Source organism: Aspergillus aculeatinus (assembly GCF_003184765.1).
Source record: "Aspergillus aculeatinus CBS 121060 unplaced genomic scaffold BO66scaffold_56, whole genome shotgun sequence".
NCBI lineage: Eukaryota > Fungi > Ascomycota > Eurotiomycetes > Eurotiales > Aspergillaceae > Aspergillus > Aspergillus aculeatinus.
This window is the reverse complement of record NW_020291525.1, coordinates 91,464-112,308: the sequence shown is the minus strand read 5'-3', so window position 1 is coordinate 112,308 and position 20,845 is coordinate 91,464. Positions and strand designations below refer to the sequence as shown.

At 55.4% G+C, this 20,845-nt stretch overlaps 10 protein-coding genes across 10 annotated transcripts; 6 read left to right on the top strand and 4 right to left on the bottom strand.

The window, feature by feature from the left end:
- Positions 1-80: 80 nt before the first annotated feature.
- Positions 81-405, top strand: BO66DRAFT_395037 (uncharacterized protein). The gene has a single exon (XM_025648131.1). The coding sequence runs from the start codon at positions 156-158 to the stop codon at positions 312-314; it is 159 nt and encodes a 52-aa protein (XP_025499721.1). The 5' UTR covers positions 81-155; the 3' UTR covers positions 315-405.
- A 1,945-nt stretch (positions 406-2,350) lies between these two features.
- Positions 2,351-3,198, bottom strand: BO66DRAFT_193280 (Zn(II)2Cys6 transcription factor domain-containing protein). The gene is made up of 3 exons (XM_025642471.1): positions 3,033-3,198; positions 2,565-2,966; positions 2,351-2,469 (listed from the first exon to the last, which is right to left on the bottom strand). The coding sequence occupies exons 1-2, from the start codon at positions 3,123-3,125 to the stop codon at positions 2,673-2,675; spliced, it is 387 nt and encodes a 128-aa protein (XP_025499720.1). The 5' UTR covers positions 3,126-3,198; the 3' UTR covers positions 2,351-2,469; positions 2,565-2,672.
- A 574-nt stretch (positions 3,199-3,772) lies between these two features.
- On the top strand, positions 3,773-4,642 carry BO66DRAFT_193278 (aspartate/glutamate racemase family protein). The gene has a single exon (XM_025642470.1). The coding sequence runs from the start codon at positions 3,779-3,781 to the stop codon at positions 4,481-4,483; it is 705 nt and encodes a 234-aa protein (XP_025499719.1). The 5' UTR covers positions 3,773-3,778; the 3' UTR covers positions 4,484-4,642.
- Positions 4,643-4,767: 125 nt separating this feature from the next.
- Positions 4,768-7,622, top strand: BO66DRAFT_474648 (MFS transporter; the record flags this gene model as incomplete). The annotated part of the gene is made up of 2 exons (XM_025653158.1): positions 4,768-6,209; positions 7,127-7,622. 2 exons carry the CDS (start codon positions 4,768-4,770, stop codon positions 7,443-7,445), a joined length of 1,761 nt encoding a protein of 586 aa, XP_025499718.1. The 3' UTR covers positions 7,446-7,622.
- Positions 7,623-8,147: 525 nt separating this feature from the next.
- On the top strand, positions 8,148-10,550 carry BO66DRAFT_460852 (uncharacterized protein). The gene is made up of 2 exons (XM_025652316.1): positions 8,148-8,915; positions 9,006-10,550. The coding sequence occupies exons 1-2, from the start codon at positions 8,381-8,383 to the stop codon at positions 10,418-10,420; spliced, it is 1,950 nt and encodes a 649-aa protein (XP_025499717.1). The 5' UTR covers positions 8,148-8,380; the 3' UTR covers positions 10,421-10,550.
- A 20-nt stretch (positions 10,551-10,570) lies between these two features.
- BO66DRAFT_442589 (uncharacterized protein) lies at positions 10,571-11,069 on the top strand (the record flags this gene model as incomplete). The annotated part of the gene is made up of 2 exons (XM_025651439.1): positions 10,571-10,822; positions 10,878-11,069. The coding sequence occupies 2 exons, from the start codon at positions 10,571-10,573 to the stop codon at positions 11,067-11,069; spliced, it is 444 nt and encodes a 147-aa protein (XP_025499716.1).
- Positions 11,070-11,480: 411 nt separating this feature from the next.
- Positions 11,481-12,893, bottom strand: BO66DRAFT_332756 (acid protease; the record flags this gene model as incomplete). The annotated part of the gene is made up of 2 exons (XM_025644150.1): positions 11,481-12,180; positions 12,256-12,893. The coding sequence occupies 2 exons, from the start codon at positions 12,891-12,893 to the stop codon at positions 11,481-11,483; spliced, it is 1,338 nt and encodes a 445-aa protein (XP_025499715.1).
- A 1,201-nt stretch (positions 12,894-14,094) lies between these two features.
- On the top strand, positions 14,095-16,011 carry BO66DRAFT_431656 (Zn(II)2Cys6 transcription factor). The gene is made up of 2 exons (XM_025650600.1): positions 14,095-14,278; positions 14,353-16,011. The coding sequence occupies exons 1-2, from the start codon at positions 14,239-14,241 to the stop codon at positions 15,801-15,803; spliced, it is 1,491 nt and encodes a 496-aa protein (XP_025499714.1). The 5' UTR covers positions 14,095-14,238; the 3' UTR covers positions 15,804-16,011.
- Positions 16,012-16,295: 284 nt separating this feature from the next.
- BO66DRAFT_382485 (uncharacterized protein) lies at positions 16,296-18,091 on the bottom strand. Its single transcript, XM_025646013.1, has one exon. It carries the CDS (start codon positions 17,931-17,933, stop codon positions 16,389-16,391), a length of 1,545 nt encoding a protein of 514 aa, XP_025499713.1. The 5' UTR covers positions 17,934-18,091; the 3' UTR covers positions 16,296-16,388.
- Positions 18,092-19,024: 933 nt separating this feature from the next.
- BO66DRAFT_382480 (tannase and feruloyl esterase family protein) lies at positions 19,025-20,806 on the bottom strand (the record flags this gene model as incomplete). Its single annotated transcript, XM_025646012.1, has 2 exons — positions 19,025-20,067; positions 20,131-20,806. The coding sequence occupies 2 exons, from the start codon at positions 20,804-20,806 to the stop codon at positions 19,025-19,027; spliced, it is 1,719 nt and encodes a 572-aa protein (XP_025499712.1).
- Positions 20,807-20,845: the final 39 nt, after the last annotated feature.

The window sequence follows — 20,845 nt, the reverse complement described above, 5'->3', positions numbered from 1 at the left end:
GTTCCGTACACGAGGATGTATTGAGCTGCAATTGTTGGAGTGGTAGTTCTCAACCAGGAGGTCGAGTCCATTTATACTGCTGGAATAAAATGGCCTAGTATGTTGGTAGCCAACAATGTCTCCACGGGGCTATGCTAAAGCTGAGTCGTAAGAGTATGCGAGTCAAGCCGGAGAACCCTGAATTTGAAGATCGAGTCATGTCGACAGCTGAAGACTCTGATCCACCAATCGCAACATGCTTCTGCTTTGGGAAGACCAATCAACGCCTCGTGCCTGGGCATGGCGGTGATCCTTCATTTCCCTCCGGACCTTAGGGCTTCACTGGTAAATTCAGAAGACAGCCCGACTGTCCCGGGCTGGCGATGGGGCCATCGCCCCCAACAAACATCTTGTTTTTTCTTATCCATCGTTCCCTGTCATACCCTTATATAGAAAAGGCGCCCCCACATCCATGTTCCAGTCCCTAACATTGAGCCCTTTTTCCTGGTTTTGACCAGGCAAAGTCCCAACAGCACGATGTCGAGCCACAGCAGAAGGAGTTATTTGCACGCTCTTCTCGCATTATCGCTGTCGATCTCGGCCCAATGCACAACAACCTACTACATCAACAAAGTAGCAGACTACTCATCGTTATCACAATGTGCCGTCGCCCCGCTCAGCAGCGTCGTCCGGGACATGGTGTCTGGCTGCGGTGACGGGGGCAAATACACATCCTACAGCTGCTTCTGCACCGCCAGCTCTTCCGAGTTCAATCACATTATCTCCTCCGGCGTCGAATCGAATTGCGGGACAAACTCAGAGGATCAGGTCTCGACCGCGTTGGAGGTCTTCCACAGCTACTGCATGTTCAATGCGACCGCGACAACGACGACCGAACCAGTGCAGCCTGCCAGCACATGTACCTACCTCCTTTCTTGTCACTCAACCGTCCCATTGAATCCCACTAACATGTTCCGTTCCCAGTGACCACAACAGCATCGACCCTGTCAGCTGCAACTTCTACCACAAGCCCTGCCGCCCCAGCTGCCTCCGTAACAACCACACCCAGCCCTGCTGCCACATCAACATCAGAAACCGCCAGCATCCCATCCACACCATCGCCCACCCAGGCCCGAACACCCGCCAGCAAGTCCTCTACTTCGCTAAGCACAGGCAGCAAGGCCGCCATCGGCGTCTGCGTCCCCATCGCAGCCATCAGCCTCGCTGCGGCCGCGTTCCTGCTGGTCCGCAAACGGTCGCGTCGCGCACGGCGAGACCACAACGGGATGATGCTGGACTCCAGCGCGCCCACCCCGCGCGAGCCCCACAGCCCAACCGAGATGCGGCCGGAGATGTGGCAGAGATACGAGTTGCCGGAGGACGCGAAGCGGAAGAGCACCCACTTGTACGAACTGTCCGGGGATGGTCCGTCGGCTGGGCGGTGAGATAGTTGCATGGATAGACCCCGAGACTATGTAGTGCTCAGATCTATAATGCTGCTGTTGCTTGTTGGTGCGATCATATCTCTCTCTTTGTTTCTTGCTGGCTAGCATAGGGTGCGGATATGAGGTACGCGGATTCCTTGATTCAGTCTTCATTTATTTCATGGGTCGTCTGCGTTTGTACTTTAGTATATTTAATGGCGATGAGATATATGACTCCGATCCAATTGCACGGATAAGATGTTAACGACATGGGTAGTCTAATCACCGGTGTCGTACTCGTGTGTTTTCGAGGATGGAGTGGATAGACCCTTCCGGGGCCGACGCTCATGTCAGTCGTATAGGGTTCATGTCCTCCGAGGCCCCGGAGAATCCGGACGAGCATGCTCACCGGGAAATTTAGCCAGAGATGAATGCAGCTCATTGGTGGGTGTGCGCTAATCGGTTCCTTGGCATGGAGGCAAAATCATTATCCATCAAGTAAGACAGCTGACTATAGCAACGATGATATACCTCCAGTTGACCTATCGACGCGACAAGCCTCCACGTCCCTCCCACGACTTGAAAGGCCCGGCCGAACGTCACGTGGAGCAAATCTTTCGTATCCCCTTTGAGTTTTCGAGTAACTTTCGTGGATCAGGGAAACAGAAGACAGGGACCGCTGTGCCGGATGTTCTTGAGCGTAGAGGTGGTTAGTGGGCATGTCACCGACCAGCGGCGAGAGATGGAATTGGTACTTGTTTTGGCGCGTTTCTTTCTAGATTGCGCCTTCACGAGGTCCCACACATATTGACTTTCTGCTCTGGAGTTGCTCGGCGAGTCTTAGATTCGCAATAATCCGTCGAACAATTGGGCAAGTCCCCCGGGAATATGCTTTCAACAAACTCAGTTCGACATCATTATACACTCCGGGAGACTGGATACGCTTGCGTGCGTTGACTCTTTTTGCATAGCAGGCTTGGCACGCAAGGTCCCAGCTTAGATCACTGGCATATTTGAATATGCTTGGCAGTTCCACTTTTTGTCCGGGCGCTTGACCGTTCCAATCCTAGAGAGATTTGTTTGATATGTCAGATCACAACATGATAGTTTGAACCCTCTCCATACCGATCCCGGGACAGATGAAGGACTAACACCACGTACCCTATAACTCTTGCGCATCGCATTTATCCGCCGAACATACCGAACATCGACTCGTCAGCCAGGAAAAAATCGTCCGGCAGAGCATCCAACGTCGAAGGATCCCATGCTTCAGCCTCCAGTGGCCAATGTAGACCCACATCCGCTATAGAGTCCAGCCCTACTAGATAGTGACTCAGAGGTGTGATAGTGAAGATGGAGAGAGTGTTGCAGACTCCTTGCAGCCGCAGAGGAGTCTGCAACACTCCCCAGTCTCTCCTGAAGAACCTCAACCTGCTTCTCTAGGGCTCGTACATTCGCCTTTTTCGCGCGGTGGGGGGTTCTCCGTTCATCACGTGGATAGACGCACTCTATGTTCTTGCGCTGGCAGGCTGCGCACCGTGGATGGTGGCCGTTACATTTGACCTGTGGCGTTTGTGAGCAAATTCAAGGATTCTAAGTAGAAAGGGATGAGGTATAAACGAATCTGACCTTTCGTTGGCGACAATCTTTGCATGTCCGACATGTGGGGTCCGTCGGTGAGACTGGAGGTGGTCGTCTCTGAATCGAAGACCTATCCCGCATGCTGCAAGTTTTCCCAAATAAGGGTCGATTTGAGCCTTAGAGGTAAGTCCGAGGACGTGCAGCCAGTTCTGCGATGCAGTGTTGCAGACGGAAGAATGTCACATCGCGGACTTGTAAGTCCGCCTCTCCCCGGGTCGGCAAAAGCCGGATCTCGGACATACGTTAGTACCGAGCCAAGCTTTTGCCACTCGGACATGACCACCTTGTGTACCTTGTATACAAAGCCCGTGCTTGGATTGTAACTTCGCCCCAGTTATTCTTGTCGAAGAACTGTTACTATAACCATGGAGACAGAGGAAGACATGAATAATGCGACCGAGAAGTGGGGTTCTCGAAGGGTGAATCTTGTGAACAGTAGTGAATCCAGCAATGTGTGTTTATAGGTATCTAGAAGAATTGATTGAGGCGGCTTTACAAGTGAAATAGATGGGAGTTAGCATACAATAGTTGTAAGATTCATGACGTACATGTGGTCTCGGAAAGACAGACACAGATAACATATAGAGTGCGTCTTCCCTTCCCACTCAACAAACAATCCAGTTTCACCAGCTAATCACTTTTCTGACTCTTCAGCCTCTCCGAGCCCAGGTTTGTAAGCCTCAAGTCACCCGCTGTGTATCCGTAAAAAACTGACAACAATAATATAAGGCACAATGAAGAGGATCGGCATTGTCGGGGGCATCGCATGGCCAAGCTCGATGGTTTACTACAGGAGAATCAACGAGTACTACAGAGAGCGCACCGATAGCACCGAAAATCACACTCCACGCCTAGTCATGATCCAGACAGACTTTGCGCTGATCGAGAAGGCTCAAAAGGAAGGTGACTGGGATCAAGTCGGAAGGATCCTCGCTGGGGAAGCCCAGAAGCTCAAAGCAGCGGGCGCTGACTTCTTCCTTCTGGCCTGCAATACCGTCCACACAGCCGCCGAATATATCATGAATAACGTGGATCTTCCGATGCTGCACATCGTGGATGCTGCCGCGCGGAAGGTGGTCGAGGGTGGTGTCAAGACCGTAGGGCTTTTGGGCAGTCGATACACCATGACGGGCACATACTTTGTCGGGCGCCTGCAGCAACAGTACGGACTCAATGTTCTGGTGGCCGAGGGACAACATCAGACGAACGTTCACGATGCTCTTTATGGAGAGTTGGCGAGCAACGTCTTTCGTGACGAGACACGCGCCAAGTTCAGGGCAGCGATTGCCGACCTCATCGACCGAGGCGCGGAACTGGTCATCCTGGGATGTACGGAATCTGGAATGCTGGTTGATCAGAGCGACAGTGAGGTTCCCATAATTGATACCAGCATCGTTCATGCTCAAGCAGCTGTGGATCTGGCTTTGTCGGGTAATTGACCTGGCTTCCGAGAATAAACGGCAAAGATGCTTCGTTGCCGTGAACATTCAAACTGGAGCTGTAAAAGGCCCACAGTGTTTAGGGCAGCTCGGACATCGATGTCCGAATAACTTCACACCGTATAAATGCTCGGTACTAATTGCTACTGCTGTTCCTTCCAAATACTTCTCAGAAGGAATAACTTCTTTAGCACGTATATTGTTGCCCTAATACTTTCCTCTTGCATAGTTACTAGTTTTCTTTCTTTCTTTTTTTTTTTTGGAAAGCGAGAACCGGTGTAAAGATGAAGTGCGAAAGTGAGGGCATGAACAACCTCCAAGATGACCGACCAATGGATTGGCATGGACCGGACGACCCCGACAACCCACGAAACTTCTCACTCGGCATGAAGCTACTGGGCATCTCTAGTGTGACCTTGTTAGCGTTCGTGAGTGCCTTTGCGGGTGCGATCTATGCACCGGCGCAGGAGGAAGTGATGAAGGCGATGGGGTGCAGCTCCGAGGTGGCCATGCTACCTCTCTCTTTGAACAATCTTGGAATGGCATTCGGGCCGATCATCGGGGCTCCTCTGTCCGAGAAATATGGGCGCAAAGCCGTCTATCTCGCGACCACCCCTATATTCATTCTGTTCATGGTGGGCGCCGCCGTGTCCCAAACGATCTCGGGCCTGATTCTGTGTCGGTTCTTCGCGGCGATATTTGGCTCTCCCAACATCAGCAACGCTTCGGCAACAATCCTAGATTATACACATGACACGGATCGCGGCTCTGTCCTCGCGGTCTACTATGCCATTCCGACTCTGGCGGCGACTGTGGCCCCCCTCGCGGGAGGCTTCGTGATGATCCAAACTGACGACTGGAGATGGACCCAATGGGTCCCCATCATTCTGGCCGGAGTGCTCTACTGCTCCGTATTATTCACCAAGGAGACGTACAAGGCAGTGATCCTGCGACGTCGCGCCAACCGATTGGGCGTGGAGAGTGGCGCATCGCGCAAGACCACGGCAGGCCAAGACGTCCAACACTTCATTGTCGTCCTTTTCCTGCGACCGATGCACATGCTCTTCACCGAACCGATCGTATCCCTGGTTAGCCTGTACAACGGCCTGCTGTTCGGACTCCTCTATGCATTTGTGACCTCGATCTCCTGGGTCTTTTCCCACTACTACGGCTTCGGTCGAACGGGCCAGGCGCTTTCGTACCTCGGGGTGACCATCGGAAATTTGATCGCCTGCGTTCCCCAGGTTCTGATCGACCGGTTCTACTTCCAGCCCCGGCTACGTGCATGGAAGCAGACGCATGGGTCGGACGCTCGCATGCCTCCCGAGGCTCGGTTGGTCTCGGCGATGATAGGCAGTGTGCTCCTGCCCGCGGCGCTGCTGATCCTCAGCTGGACTGCCAACTTCCGCGTTCACTGGATTGTCCCCATCATCTTCCAGGGCCTTTCGATGTTCAGTTGCTTGCTGATATATACCGGCGCGGGACTCTTCATGCTGGACACCTACGGACCCCTGTATGGTGCGTCGGCCTCCGGGGCGATGATGTTCAGCCGATACTTCTTGAGCTGCGCCTTTCCTCTGTTCACTCTGCAGATGTTTGAGGCCCTGGGGGTGGGCTGGGCTACCACTCTCCTGGCTCTGTTGACGCTTCTCCTGGCCCCAATTCCGTGGATCTTCTGGGTGTACGGGCCGCGGATTCGCAAGGCGAGCAAATACGAGACCACGTCGTGAGCGGTGTCGCTCGAATTGGAGCAATTCTGTCGCCAGCTGCAGGACAAGCTGTGGAAACAAATTTTTTGGCCTACAAATGCACAATTGGAATACCCGAGCGAGCTGCGAGGGTTCAGCTGGGCAACGGTATCGAAGCCGGGATCTTCTAGGTGGGCTGGACATCAGTGTCTCCCAGTGCGGTGACTCGAGATCAAGTCTTCAGGCAGTCATCACTCACCGGGTCGCAGTTTTGTGCAGAACACTGTAATGGATTGAGACACCTTGCGCTCGACCTTTGTGACAGACACAATCCATGGGCAATTGACTATTTGTCATGGCTTGTCTGAAGCCAAATGGCGGCGGTTGTATGAGAGCTGTTCAGGATAGTAATAGAGACATAAAGATTATAGATAGTCAATGGGCATTTGCTCGTATGATCTGCCCTGGAGTGATCTCTTACGGCCTTACAATAATCTAAGAAGAAACCTCTTAGTCGCTCAAGTTCCGAATTGTAAACCCAATGTAACCGGCCTGATCCACTCCATGGACATTACCTCACCTCGAAGGGCAGGAGTCATTAAAGCCAAGAGGCTATCCCTTTGATTTACGAACTCGCTGTGAGAATTAGCTACTGCAAACAACCGTATCATAGACGATGGAGCTGGGAGAAAACAAGGGGTGAAGGGGAAGTCGGTCGAATCATGGTGTCATCAGCACAGAAGCACTCTCCGTCCATGAGTCAGTCTTCAATCAGCCTTTCATCTTTGCTGAACACCAACCCATCAAACAATCCTCTGCTTTTAATTATCATCCGTAACACAACGTCCCATCATGGCGACGTCATCCCCATGCAACCATCCCGAAGACACAGTATCCCCCAGCCCTACCACACTTGAACACCCCACCACCATCGCAGATCTCCAACATGCATCAGGAACAATCTCACCGACACTCGGTACCGAGTCCACGTCCTCCTCCACGATCCCGAAAACCTCTACGCCTCCGACTCGCAGAAGCGGCTCGACAAGGTTTCCGACCTATCCTACTTCGGGGAACCATACTTTACGTCTGAGGAAGCAACCACAATCAAGAATACTATGATCGAAGGCCAAACAGTCGAGCATCTCATCGAGGAACGTCTGAGGGAGAGGTTGGAGCGCCGCAACAAGAAACGCACCGGGAGTGGAGATTCCCACTGTGTGCGGCTCAGGACAGAGCTCCAATTCTTGGGAGCCTGCTGGGCATTGATCTGAAGATGCTCAGTAAGCATTAGCAGTTCGGTCGATTGAATGAAAGAAAGGGACTGAATTTGGAAGGGGACAGCTGGAGGGGACTGGAGAAGAGATCGTTTGCCCCGCGGAGGAGAAGAAAGTGGCAAATGATTTTGTCGACTGTGGGATGAAGGTCGCTTGTCGCAAGGGGGAAGCCTGACGAGCTCAGGAAAATAGCACCAAGCAGTGAGGAATTCGTAGAATTGAAGGGGCCTTTGGCCTGGTCAGAGAGAGAGAGATATCGACTCGTTCCCTGTTTTCCTGCGAGCGAAGAAACCAGGTCGCTGTCAGGAATCTTATCTACTTGTGGAATTCAGAGCCGGCGAATAGCAAGGTAACTCCTTGTGGAAAGAGACGAATTGATGGATGAGTTGAATCGAGCTGACTTGGATCACTATGATGATTAGGGGCTTAGTGTGACTATAGCGTATCCCTTCGTGCGGAAATGATTAGATATGATGTCAATCACAGCAGACGATCGTCACGTATGAGCAGACACATGCATATCGCAAGTCTCAGCTGCAGCTCTGCTGAGCCAACGCCATGGGCAGTGTTCCCAATTGGCTGGATGAGCTCCTAGTTATCAATCGATACAGGGATTATGTCTGACCTTTTTTCCGGAGGCCGAGACATGTTGTTTGCTTTTGATTGATACGTGGACAAACCCGGGTCATTAATTCAGCACCCACCTATGAGGTTGAAGAGCTGCGCAAGGCTAATGCTGCGTACAAAGATACGAAAGGCATTCAACTGAGCAAAACAGCATTCTGCGGGGGTTCTTGAACCCCAAGCCTCTGTCGTCATGGTGAGTACTGTACCACGACCAACCCAAAGTCCTTTCCAGAGTCTCCCGCAAAGAATATAATTGCAGTGGTCTTGCGATAGCGTCGTCGTGTTACATACACGATCAACTCATCATGCCTTACAGTGCCCGCACCGAAAGCCTCCCCGACGAGGTGATCTCGGGGGGGCTGGTCGACCCGCGCGCCGAAGAACAGCCTTCGTTCAGCACGCGAATGTCCTGTCGGGACGCCACCGACTTCATGTCCAACATCAAACGGTCTTCGCCTTTGATTTCCAGACATAAGCCAGGTGGCAAGTCTGTTGGCATGGACCAAGCCCACATTGACACGATCCTCGCTCGCTCGAAGGAAATCCAGCTGCCTTGGGACCAGCAGAATCCCGGTCAGCCCTTGTCAGATCTTGTGCCAGGGCTGGTGATTAGTGGAGGTCGCAGTCGGTCGCCCGCCTTCGATGGCCTGCCGGTCGTTTCACACTGGGGCGATCGCACCGGCGAGGCGTCGGCTGCAGACCCTGCAGCGACGGTCCGTCTTACATCGACGTGGTCGACCAGCCAAGTGCTGGGCGAAGGGTCAACAATGCAGTGTCCCTTGGGCGCTCCCTGCTGGGCGCTCAAGACGAATGGCATCGGTCCGGTCGAGGCGGGGTCCAGTAAATTTACCCAGCACTATCACGCTGAAACCGACACGCTAGTCACGACAATCAGCCTAGCCCGTCGTTCTGACACTCCACAGACCGGAGGCGTCCTGACTGCCGCGGCGAACATCTCATGGGGGCGCAACACGCGTGTGGCAGACGCTGTGGACTGTGCCCTAGAGCTGCTCGCGGACGCCGCGGTGCTCCTGGCAGCACGGAACAAGGTGATCTCGACGGGGGTCACGGAGCGCCTTCCGTTCGCTGCAGTTCATGCAGCTCCAATGCCCACCTGGTGTATCGCTCGCAAACCTCTACCTCCCAAGCTGAGTGGCGTGGCGCTCTCGCTCGACCCAGCCACGACCGAGGTTCTGGCAGCCGAGGACTGCGTCGGCCCGCTGCTCAACACGAGCATCTTCTCCATGGCCGTGGGCTACAACCGGGGCGTCTACGGGGGGTCGATCTCGGGCCTCTGGGCGATCATGGACTCAGCCTTCGTCCTCGACTACTCGATCGGTAAGAACAGCCCTGCGATGGCGGAGAAACTAGCTAGTGCCTTTGCCGATGTGGCGGCCACCGCCGAGGCAGCCGTCTCCGCGGGCCCGCACATCACCGACATTCGCGTCGTCAAGGGGTGCAACTACGCCTGTCTCCGCCAGAAGACCATCATCGAGGACACCGCAACGGTTGTCTCCCGGCCGTGCATGGTGGTCTGGGACAATCTGGCGCGGCTGGCCCGCTACAAGCTCGCGGACGCGGTGTTCTGCCATGTCTACTACGACTCTGGGGGCGGCGAGCAGATGGCCGCGATGGCGGGGCTGGGCTGCGTGGTGCATGACTGGATCGATCTAGGCGCGGACCTGGCCTGCGGCGAGATTAGCAATATCATACCTACATTGACGCAGGGATCACTGGATGAAGGGCCCCTGGCGGAGGTTTACTCGCGCTTGGTGGGCGCCATGATCTGGTATCGCGACCACGACCCCTATAACCCAGCCGCCTTGTGCATCCTCTTCACCCACTGGTGGCAGCTCGCCAACTGCCGCCACCGACCCATCACCCTCCTCGGCCGGACTGACCTGAGTGTCGAGGCCATGGCAATCGCGGCCACCATTCCCACCGCGCGACCGTCACTAGAGCACTTCCGCGCGTGCGGCACGCCCGTCGAGCGCGGAGAAGGCGCCTTCGCGGCGGCCGAGGCGCGCTTCAACGCACTGCTGGCATCAAACCCGTTGGCGGAAACCCGGCGTGTGGCCGATCTCCTGGTCCGGCCGGTGCTCGCGTACGTGCGCGGGACGGACGACCACCTCCCCCTGGAGAATGAATACGTGGGGGCGGTGCTGGCGGCGGAGATCGCGTACCCGCAGGACCAAAAGATCCGCGAGCTGTGCGACTTGGCGATTGTGATGTGGGAATGCGGGGCCCTGTGGGCGGCGGGCGTCGCTGGCCTGTGCTATACCCACTCAGGCCAGTCCAACTGTGATCGTGCGCGCGAGGATTTGTCGGATTGCACCTGGAGTTGAGCGGGGGGTTGTTCTTCGGCTATCGCTGGTTTTCCTAGGAGGATAAGAGCTCAGAGCAGTATCAAAACTTTCAAACATGTTGATATCCTCATGCTCCATAGCCCCATTAAGCCATTGATACGTGATCGATATGGAATGTAGCTCTTGTAAATGGATGACGTGTTGACTGTCGGCTTAATCCCAAGTCCTGAGGTTCTCGGGGTCACCATTGGTGTAGATGGCAGCAGCAGCAGCAGCAGCAGCAGCACGTGTGGTATAACGACAACGTGTGAAGAGGGTACAGCCGCACGCAAGCCCTGCACATTCCCCATCAACTTCCTGGACGATGTTTTGTTCTTCCCGGCCTTGGATGAAACCCGCACGGCGGCTATCGAGACGGGCCACGTCAACCACGCCCGTGCGGTCGGTGCGATATGCCACATAGATGTGTTTCAAGACTTCAGATGAAGGAACTTAGGCAGAGTACGAGATCGGAGAAGCCATCAATATCCATCGCATGGTGTTCTGCAATTGCGCCAAGGACCGATGTGGTCGCTGCGCGTTGTTCTTTCGGCCAGCTGGAGCCTTGGACGAGGCACAGGATAAATTAAGGGAGAGGCATGTGAAAGCCTTTTTCGAAAGTGCGAGTGCGTATTGGAGTTTGGGATGAAAGAGGCTCATTGATAGGGCGGTTGAGGACAGGACGAGTGCAGAGGGTGTCGTTGGACGGAGTTGTGGAGAACTTACTAGGTAGTGTTTAAAGGTTGGAAGTTGGCGTTTCTACTCCCGAGTCGCGGACGCGCCTTCCGATTTCGGCCCGCCAGCGCTCTCCACGTTGATGAATAGGCTCAAATCCTCATAAGTCAGAATAAAAACCTTTTTTGATTGATCACAAATCACCAAACTTCGTATTATTTAACATAGCCCGGCACAGCCGGTGACCGTATGCAACAGACCAACAGTATACAATCGGTCTGTAACGTCAGATCATATCACATGAATAAAACAAACATCGACGTCGACACATATTGTAAAAGTAACCCGCTAAGCTCCGTCTTCTCAAGCTGCAACGCAGCAGCCCTTAGTAGGTGTCATTGGAGTCGTAAAATTCTCTGGGAGCGAACTTGAGCTCCACATCACCAACGTCAAAGACGGCGACCACATTCTTCAGGAAGACATCGCCAAGGATGAAGATATCCTCGCTGTAGTCGTCGCCACCATCGACAATACCCGAGATACAGACAGTGTTGCCACTGTCATCGGTGCCGGCGTCGAGGATCATGTCCAAGGGGTTGATGATGTAGGTGGTTCCACCGATGGTGATCCCGTGGGCGGGGGCCGTGGCATCGCAGTCGACCACGTAGGCGCCCTCATCCTCGCTGTACGTGGCGGCAGGGGAAAAGGCGGCGTTGACTTCGGCCGCGATCGAAGTCGGGTAGTAGTTCAGGGTCGTGCCGCTGTCGACAATGTACTGGATGCTACTGCCCCCGGCCGCAGTGAGCGACTTGCCGCTCAGAGTGACGGCATCGATCTCGATGGTGTAGTAGGCGTAGCCTTCGTCCTGACCGTCGTAGGTGGTCACCAGGATATCGGTGGATGACCAAGTGTCAGTATAGTTGACGGGAGGAAGACCACCAAGGGTGATGTAACCAGCAGCCCCGGAGACATCGCGCTCGATGGCGATGCTGAAGTAGGAATCGATGAGACCTTCATCGACTAGGGTGGTGATGATGGGGTCGTATTCCACCTGCTGCTCGGTGCGGGTGCTGTAGGCGCTCGTACTGTGGGCAGATAAGTTAGACCGTTTTGTGACACGCCAACCGCAATGAGCTCCAAGGTGCTGAAGAGAAACTTACATGCCGGGGTAGGCCAGACCAACGAGACCGGAAGTGGTACCATCTCCCTCCCAGTATGCCTCGGTGACACCGGCCAGCTCCTGCTCGACGCTGATCCCGGCCAGCGTGACTTCATCCTTGCCCATAACTCCGATGGCAAACTCTCCGTCGCCATAGCTGATGGAGAATTCCTCGCCGGAGATCTTGGCGAAGGCGCTCGTGGGGGACCAGGTGGGACCGAACGCGCAGGTGGATTCGGAGACCTGCTTCTCGTTCTCGTTCAGGCAGGTGAAGCCCTCTTCCACCAGCCACAGATCACTGGAACCAGTGTCAACGATCACGTCGAAAGAGGCCCCACCAACTGTGATGGAGGTAGCAAACTCCTCGCCTTCAAAGAGCGAGATCAAGGTAGAGCTGCCGGAGGTAGTCGTGCTGGAGCTGGTTTTCTTCAGACGGGAAGCGCTGCGGCTCGCACCACTGCTACTCTTCACCTTCTTCAGTTCCAAGACACTGGATGAGGCCTTGTTGCTAGTACGGCTGGCAATAGGAGTGGGCTTGTACACCCTTTTGCTCAGACCATTGCGGGCGGGGGCAGGGGCTGCTGAGACAACACCCGCAAGGAGAGTGGCAGCAGCCAGGGAACCGGCGGTGAAGCGCATTGTGAAAGGCAGTGATAAAGAAAGATCCTGTTACAATGCTAGAGAACGGAAGGAGGTGTAGTGAGGATTGTGAGAGAGGGGTATCGCGGGTGGGTTTTATACTTCTACATCACTGCGAAAGACCTCATGCTGCCGGGTGACTCGGTCACTTTCGCTTGGAGATTAGTCTGCAGACTAAATCTTTAGCGCGCAGCTTGAACTCATCTCCCTTCATTTCGTCAGGACTGTCTGAAATGGTGCGTGAGCAGTCGTGAGAGGGTGAAAGACCATTGGTGCTACCTGCGGGTGACATGGGAGGACAGGAGCAAGCAGCAGCAGCAGCAGCAGCAGCATCATCACCACCATCGCCGTCACTCAACTACAATGGGTGGATCCGTTGTCCATGATGGATATTGCCGATAGTGGGGTTTGCGTCAGCCTGGCTGGGGATTGGTGCAGCCAGCTGGCCCACCGAGCGATAAGCAAGCAAGGCGCGTCGGAGTCCGCAGGAGATTGGCCTGATGAGGGGCAGTCTTCATATCGCGCCATGATAGGGCGAACACCTCGGTCAGGCACCTGCTGAGAGTGGCTGTCGTCACCGTCGGTCTCCTTGAATTTTATATTGACTTTCAAATTAGCTTTCATGTTGAGGAATCAAGCCCGAGCAGACAATTTAGCGCTCGGCGGGGCTCAAGCCATCCGCTTCGCTACCCACTCTATTCCAGGTGGAATGTCCAGCATGCGCATCAGACTGGGTTGCAGGAGTGCAGAGGTACACAGCCGTTGAAAACATAACCAGTCTGATGACATTCTCCCAACTGCAAGGGCCCATGTCAGCCCGCGAACCTGGTCAAGTGTCAGTGTCACCAAGAAATGATCACCAAAGGCTTGATTCTGTCAAGCTCAGATCGGCATAGATACGCGGTGGAGTGCTCTACAGGGACAGTCAACCGTGATTTGTGTTACTGACATGGTCAGTATGGTGGATATGACCGGAGCAATGATCCTCATTCCGGTTAAAGCGGCAGCCATCATGGATGTGCCATCAACAATGTAATCCATGAATGTTTGAATGTTTACTGCACAAGCAAGGCAGCAGTGTGACTAGCAGATTAGTCATTGTTCGGATGGAGGCTATTCCGTTCCGGAACGGGGAATCCCGTAATCTGCACGATTGTGCTTCTTGCTCTTATCTTCATCTCCATTTCCTACTCTGCTGCTGCTGCTGCTTCTGCTGCTGCTCGTCGAGAAGATATCGATAATCTAATCATTCCACCAATCACTCTCATGCGCTTGCCACATCCAGCCTAAGGTCCCTACATGAACACATGAATTTGGTTCATCGGTCGCCAGTCCATTTGTTTAGATGACCGGGACCGACACCGACCAAAGTGCTAAATCGCGTGGTACGTGCGATTGCGCCCTCGCAGAAACACCCCAGGCAAATCTCGAGCTAACTGTCTCTGTCTCCCCTTGTCAGGATGCTTTCAATGTACCAAGCGACGGATTGTCTGCGATAGGGCCGAACCTACCTGTCAAAAATGCCTGAAAAAGGGGATTGAGTGCAGTGGCCTCGGTCGCTTTCGATTCGGCAATGGAGTCGCGACGCGTGGGAAGTTGAAAGGCAGCCCTATCCCCGTCCTCAATGTCGACCCGGTCTCTGTTCACAAACAATGCGTTCCTATCGTCTCGCAGATTCGATGGTCTCATGAGAGGAAGAAAAGGGTTAGCAAGAGTCGTGCTTCGAAGCCAGTCTCGAATGCGCCAGTCGATGGACAACACGATGCCGTCGAACGGTTCTCTCCGATGTCACTTGAAAACCGTCTTTTGCCACGCAGCGAGCCTGTAGTTGCCCTTCCTACGACGTCGACCTCGACTACATTTGGTATAGACAAGACAAACTTCGCGCAGGATTCCGCGACCGTGGTATCGCCCGAAGAGAATGTTGAGAATGACAATGCCGACAAAACCGCAATCTTAACCAGAAGGATGAACCAGGCAATCCAGCCTTGGATCGCTCCTTTGAGCTCACAAACCCGTGGACTATTCCACTATTTTGCCAATAACATCGCCCCGGTCATGGTTTTGCTGGATATCTCCAATGGCTATCGCGATTTCATCCTTCCGATGGCTTGTCAGGATGAGGTGCTGCAGCGCGCTGTTGCCGTGGTGGCTGCTCAGCACGTTGGCCTCAGGCAACCAGCATTACATGCGGCAGCAGAAGCCGATCGCTCCGTCATTATATCCCGCTTGTTACGGGCCTCCAACATCGGGTCGCCCGATCAGGTGTTCAACCCGGCTACATGGGCAACGTTGCTCGTACTCCTCGTCGGGGAGACGGTGACTGGCAGCCCGGAGTACAAGTTCCTGCTCCAGACGCTGTTCACCATGGCCAAGAACGTCAAGTCATCAGGGCACCCTCAACTGCACGAGTTCCTTCTACGACAGACCGACATGTTCTCATTTCTGGGTGGGTCTCTACTCAACAAGGATGAGGGTCTTAAGACCTTAAGCCATCCCGTGGACTCCGGGGTCTGGTTACCGTCCAGCGTTCGTGCAGACGCTCAACACAATAGAACACTCTGGCTGGCCAGGCGATCATTCACCATTGGCGCCCAGATCTACCTAATGCGGATGACATCGAACGAAAGCTCATGGCATCTGCGGGAAGAGCTGCGCCGGCTAATCGCTCAGGCGCATCCGACGGATCCGGGAGCCCATGGGTTCGTGTGGCCATGCTTTATCGCGGCGGCAGACAGTACGGAGCCAGAACATCGCGCGTTCTTCACTTATTACATGGGAGCCATTCACTCGAACACGCTCTTCGCCAATATCACCAAGGCTATTGATGCATTGCCTGCCATTTGGAAATCGACGTCGAAGAAGTGGACGGAGACTTTGCCGGATGTCTCTCGGATACTCATTATGTGACGCTTGGATAACCAAATTGCCAAAAGTCGGCGTATTATACTAGAGAGTCTCACTCCGTGGCAACGAAGGCTAGCTGTGTCGTCCTGCGCAGTGGCGTTTCAGAATTACGGCGCGGATTACACTGCCGTCACCGATCCTGTAGACATGCAATTAATTCAGCAATAAATACCCGAAGACAGTATGTACACGTGATTGAAAACGCGACGTGAACTTTTAGACATCCGCGGAAGTGTCCGCAAGCTGGCCTACCGAAGCGTTACCGACTTGTCAACAAGTTGTGTAAGTTGACCTCGTTGCGCCAGCGTACTAAGCATTTCCTATACTTTTACTATCTCTCTACACAATCATACCGAAGAAAGTATCACCCTTCGTCAACCAGCGTGACCAGAGAATGAATCATAAGCTTGTATATTGTCAGATTGACACGGTTCGAGCCCAACTCGCGAACTCTAAAAGAAAGCTCCCGGTACTCGGATATGCGACCTGTGCGCCCTCAAATGTTTCATCGTTATTCAGCCATCGCACTAGCATTCATGGCGTTCCTTGAAGTGTACAGACTACCTGTAACCTCCGACGCACTCAATCCTATTGCTCAATCCCCAGACCTTGAAGCGTGCTCTGGTTACAGCGCCGCAGGAACCCCAACACTTCCTCTTTATTATGGTATGCGTCATTATACGCTCCGCTCAGCGTTAATTTCCCCTTCCATGTTCCGAGAAACAGCCCAAGGCCGGTCCCCAACTCCTCGCCCGTCACCCAAGGATCGTCCAGCTCGAAGATTCCTTGATTCGGCCTGATCACTCGGTCCAGAACCCCCATGCTGGAGATCGACACAGACGGCGTCTCATTCCGCGGCGGGACCGGCGGAGTCTTCCCATCGGCCGGATAAGGGATCGTCGACATCGCCCAGTACGAGGGGACAAGATTGACATGCTCTGCATCATCACGAATGTCGAGGTAGAAATCCCGGATCATCCCCGCGGTGTCCATGAACTCCGTTCTCCTCGTCTCTTCAGAGACCGGATCCACCGAGTCCGACGACGCAGGAACAGTCAGGTCGACCGCCAGCCCGCGCCCCGAGACCGAGTGGTACACTGCGGCCGGATGCGCGACGGTACTGTACGGCGCCGCGCAGTGGCCGCGCTCATTAATAAGACTGTAATTTAGATACCGAACCACTCGCGCCGCGGGCTGCCGCTCCTGGAGGTCCCGCACACCGAGCGCGATGGCAGCGTGATAGGCGTGCGTGATGCTAAGCGCTGCCGCCTTGCACGCCGCCAGCACCCGCGCGGTCGTCTCCGCGGACAGGGTAATCGCCACCCTCTGATGCCTCCCCGGCAGGCTTGCCTCCCCATCAAACGGCACACTAGCAATCTCCACCGCTTCTTTCTTGATGGCTGCATTGGACTCCAAAATCTGCCGCATGCGCGCTTCCTGCTCCGAGCTCAATCGCGCCGGGATTCCCGCCGCCACTCGAAGCGGTGGACTCAGGTTCACCCACTCCCCGCCAAACGTCGGTGGTGTATACCCGGAGGGCCCGGTCTCATACGCCCGCGCGGCATGCCGGAACAGATTCTCGAACAGCATCAGCGTCCCCACCCCATCGACGATATCATGTCGCGCCCTGAGCACCACGGTCGCGCGCACGCGTCCTTCCGACTCGTGCGGGCCCGACCCCTCCTTAACCAGAAACAGCGTCGGCAGGTCCGGCACCGGCGGGTCCGAGTTACACCACTCCTGCCCCGTGACGCCCGCGTCGACGACCCGGAACGTCTCGTCCAGCCAGTCCGCCGGCGTGTACGCGTCCGAGAACGTCTCGTACACCTTCTTACACCGCCCCTGGTGTAGAGCGTACTCCACGCGCGCGGCGATGGTCGGATGGTCGTAGCGCAGCTGCAGCCACGCCCGGCGCAGGGCGTCCCCCATTCTGCGCTCCGAGGCAGCGCGGTCCGTCCCGTGGATGGGGAGGGAGCAGGTGATCGCGCCGGTCATGGCGAAGAAGACGCGGCCGGTGGCCTCGTGGGCTTTGGCGAGGGAGGTGTAGAACTGCTCGGCTTCGTCGAGGGGCCGCTCCCACCGGGTTGTGGTGGTGGGGGTCCACGCGTAGTCGATCTCGGAAGGTGAGGACATCTTGGCGGTGGCTGTCTTGCTTCGGTTGGAGGATATTGGAAGGTGTGATGTAGTGTAGTAAATGGTGTAGGTTGGAGTGCTGTGCAATGTCCCGAGCTCGCACAGACACACCGGTATATGCTGCAGTGACTGGTCCAGGGCTTTTCTCTTCCTTTTGTATACACGCAGTAAGGAATGAAATCGGCCGCTCGGCCCGATCTCCCGCACGCAGGAGATCCCTCTGCCCTGATAATCGACTCTCTGTTTGGGGTGTATGGGGTGGGAGTCCCTAGGATCCAATTATGCGGTGGTTGTCGATGGGGGTGGAGCCATCCTTCTCTGTTCTATCGGGTAACATCGCCCGCTGTGTGCTGCATTACTGACATCACTAATATGAGTATGCGCATAATGTTTTGCACCCACGCGATGCAATTGGCAGGCTAAACTTCGGGACTGGTGGGGTTACTCCATTGGGTAAAACATTCAGCTTCCGTCTGTCTGTCTGCTTGCCGTGCGCATGTCGCTTGTTCTGCAGGATAATGGCTTTGTGTCCTCCACACAATGGTTTTGGATGTGGAACAATACCAACCGTTATTATGATTCCAAGATCATGCGTAATCTTTGGGCATAGCACTGGTACACTATGAAATCCTGACGCTTGGCGCCAGCGCAGGGGAAAGGTGTGGACGCTAGATCAGGACATACGAATGCGTTGTTATTAGTCGTATCGCGCGAATTCTGTGACTGTTGGAGCAAGTAGTCTGTAATTGAATAGATGTATCGAGGAGGAGCCAATAGAGCTCCGTGTATCTATTATTGTTGAACTGCTGGGGAGTAGCAGGTACTTACATATCCCTAGCGCGATGGACGGTAGACCTGAGGACAATCAGCGTAACAAATCCTTTTTGTTATGCTGAACAACTTTGTGGCAATTCGCTGGATGCCATGAGTCAGTCCTCGCGACTGCCAACTACGGGAGAGAAATTTCACGAAATTAATAAATTCAGGACGGTTAGAAGCTTAAGGACTCTCTCCTCTCCACACTCACAAGCCTAATCACTATATACACACATTCGCTCCAACACACGCGTGCCATACCAAGGAGTGCTCCCTTAGTAAACCGGCACCGGCACCGCATTCAGATCATAATGCCAGGTATCGATGGAGGCCTGGTCATAGACACACTCCAACTCGTCCCCGTTCCAGAGGGGCCGCAGCGGCCACGCGCAGATCGGCTGCTCCTGGCCCTCGTTCTCGCCCTGCAGCACGGTGCCGTTCAGGGTGACGGGCACGACGCCGTTCTCGACCCAGTCGATCAAGACCTCGAGGTTCTTGTTCGGGAAGGGCCCGTTGGGCATGGCGTCGTTGGTGGCGCAGTGTGCGGCGCCGGGCACAAGGAAGAGGCGGTACCAGTCGTTCAGGGCGGCGGCGCTGGCGTTGTAGGAGAGGGCAGGGTACATGACGCTGCGGACGGACTCCCAGTAGCGGACGGAGGAGGCGGTGGGGATGGAGGCGTCGGCCTCGCCGTGGAAGTGGATGACCTTGCCGCCGGCGGTGTGGAAGGGGGTCAGGTCGGGCCAGGTGGTCTGCAGCGTGCTGTAGTACTGCAGGAGGCCGGAGATCATCCACTCCTTGAGGGTGTCGTAGGTGACGCCGGCCAGGCTGTCGAGCGTCGTGCCGTTCTCGTACACCAGCAGCCCGATGTGCTCGCCGCCCAGCTGGTCGATCTCCAGCCCCCACTCGCCCGTCGTGCTGTTGTACTGCGTCGCCGCGTCGTCGAACGCCGCCGCCGGCTGGTACGAGAAGTACACCCGCTTGCCCGCCGAGTCGTGCGCCCCGTCTAGGATCGTCTGCGCCACCTGGATGCCCTGTGCCGACACCGTGCCGTTCTGTGCCGGCGTCGCGCTCGAGAACCGGCTGCCCGCCGTCGCGGCGCACGAGTACGCCTCGCCGATCAGGCTGCTGATGTTGAAGTGCAGCGCGCACAGGTCGGAGCGCGCCACCACCCCGTCCGTCTTGCCGTCGAGCGGGTCGCACGCCGTGATGGTCGCGTTGACGATCTTCTCCAGCTCGCACGGCGGCGGGTAGTAGTCCAGGGTCTGCTCGACGACGTTGCTCCACAGGTGCTGCGTCTGTTGGAAGCTCCACCGGAAGGCTGGGTGAGGGTTAGCAAGTCCTGGACTCGGGAAGGGATGTTAGGGAGTGGGGAGTGACCTACCTGGGGCGCCGATAGCAGCTCCATCCCACTCGTCGCCATACCGCTGGACCTGGCTCCAGCCCTCGCGACCGCCCTCGGAGCAACCCTGGTAGTAGGCGTACAGCTTCTCGTCGTCGGTCACATTGTAGACATTCCTGGTGAACGCCTTGCCGATCTTGGTGAGTTCCCAGTGCGCCTTGTAGGCGAACATGTAGAGGGTCTCGTAGTCGAGGGTGTAATTGGCCAGCAGCATCGCGGCATCGGCGTTGGTATCGAAGGATCCGAAGCCGCCGTCGGTGAGACCCGACGCGGCGCCGTAGATGATGCCTCCAGGAAGCGAGTTGGATCCGGAGTTGATCGCGTAGCCACCACCGCCTGTGGACAACCACCGGTTCTGGAAGATGGAGGGGTCAGGCAGCCAGATCTGGAGATAGACCTGGTCGTCGCGGCCATTGTGCGAGTACGCGAAGGTGACATTGCAGTAGTCAATCACGGAGGAGGGGAAGAAGTCACTCGTGACGGAGCTGTTGGTGACGAGCGCGGTGGTGATGGACGAGGGGTCGAGGGTGATGCCGGGGATGAGGTCGGTGGCCGGGAACGCAGTGGTGGCGTAGCTGGTGGTGCAGATGTCGCTTAAGCTGGCTCCATGGCCGAGTGCTGCTAGCCCCGTCAAGGGGACCCAGACAGATGGACGCATCTCTGTATGGAGGGTGTGAGGAATGAGAAGAAGAAGTGA

What these genes read in the sequence shown, in the direction of transcription:
- BO66DRAFT_193280 (XM_025642471.1), bottom strand. Translation starts at nt 3,125, where the DNA reads ATGCGGGATAGGTCTTCGATTCAGAGACGACCACCTCCAGTCTCACCG. An exon ending in AAGATTGTCGCCAACGAAAG is followed by an intron (nt 2,967 to 3,032) that starts GTCAGATTCGTT and finishes CAAACGCCACAG; the next exon opens with GTCAAATGTAACGGCCACCA.
- BO66DRAFT_382485 (XM_025646013.1), bottom strand. Translation starts at nt 17,933, where the DNA reads ATGTCCTCACCTTCCGAGATCGACTACGCGTGGACCCCCACCACCACA.
- BO66DRAFT_395037 (XM_025648131.1), top strand. Translation starts at nt 156, where the DNA reads ATGCGAGTCAAGCCGGAGAACCCTGAATTTGAAGATCGAGTCATGTCG.
- BO66DRAFT_460852 (XM_025652316.1), top strand. Translation starts at nt 8,381, where the DNA reads ATGCCTTACAGTGCCCGCACCGAAAGCCTCCCCGACGAGGTGATCTCG. An exon ending in TCCGGTCGAGGCGGGGTCCA is followed by an intron (nt 8,916 to 9,005) that starts GTAAATTTACCC and finishes CACAGACCGGAG; the next exon opens with GCGTCCTGACTGCCGCGGCG.
- BO66DRAFT_431656 (XM_025650600.1), top strand. Translation starts at nt 14,239, where the DNA reads ATGACCGGGACCGACACCGACCAAAGTGCTAAATCGCGTG. An exon ending in CCAAAGTGCTAAATCGCGTG is followed by an intron (nt 14,279 to 14,352) that starts GTACGTGCGATT and finishes TCCCCTTGTCAG; the next exon opens with GATGCTTTCAATGTACCAAG.
- BO66DRAFT_193278 (XM_025642470.1), top strand. Translation starts at nt 3,779, where the DNA reads ATGAAGAGGATCGGCATTGTCGGGGGCATCGCATGGCCAAGCTCGATG.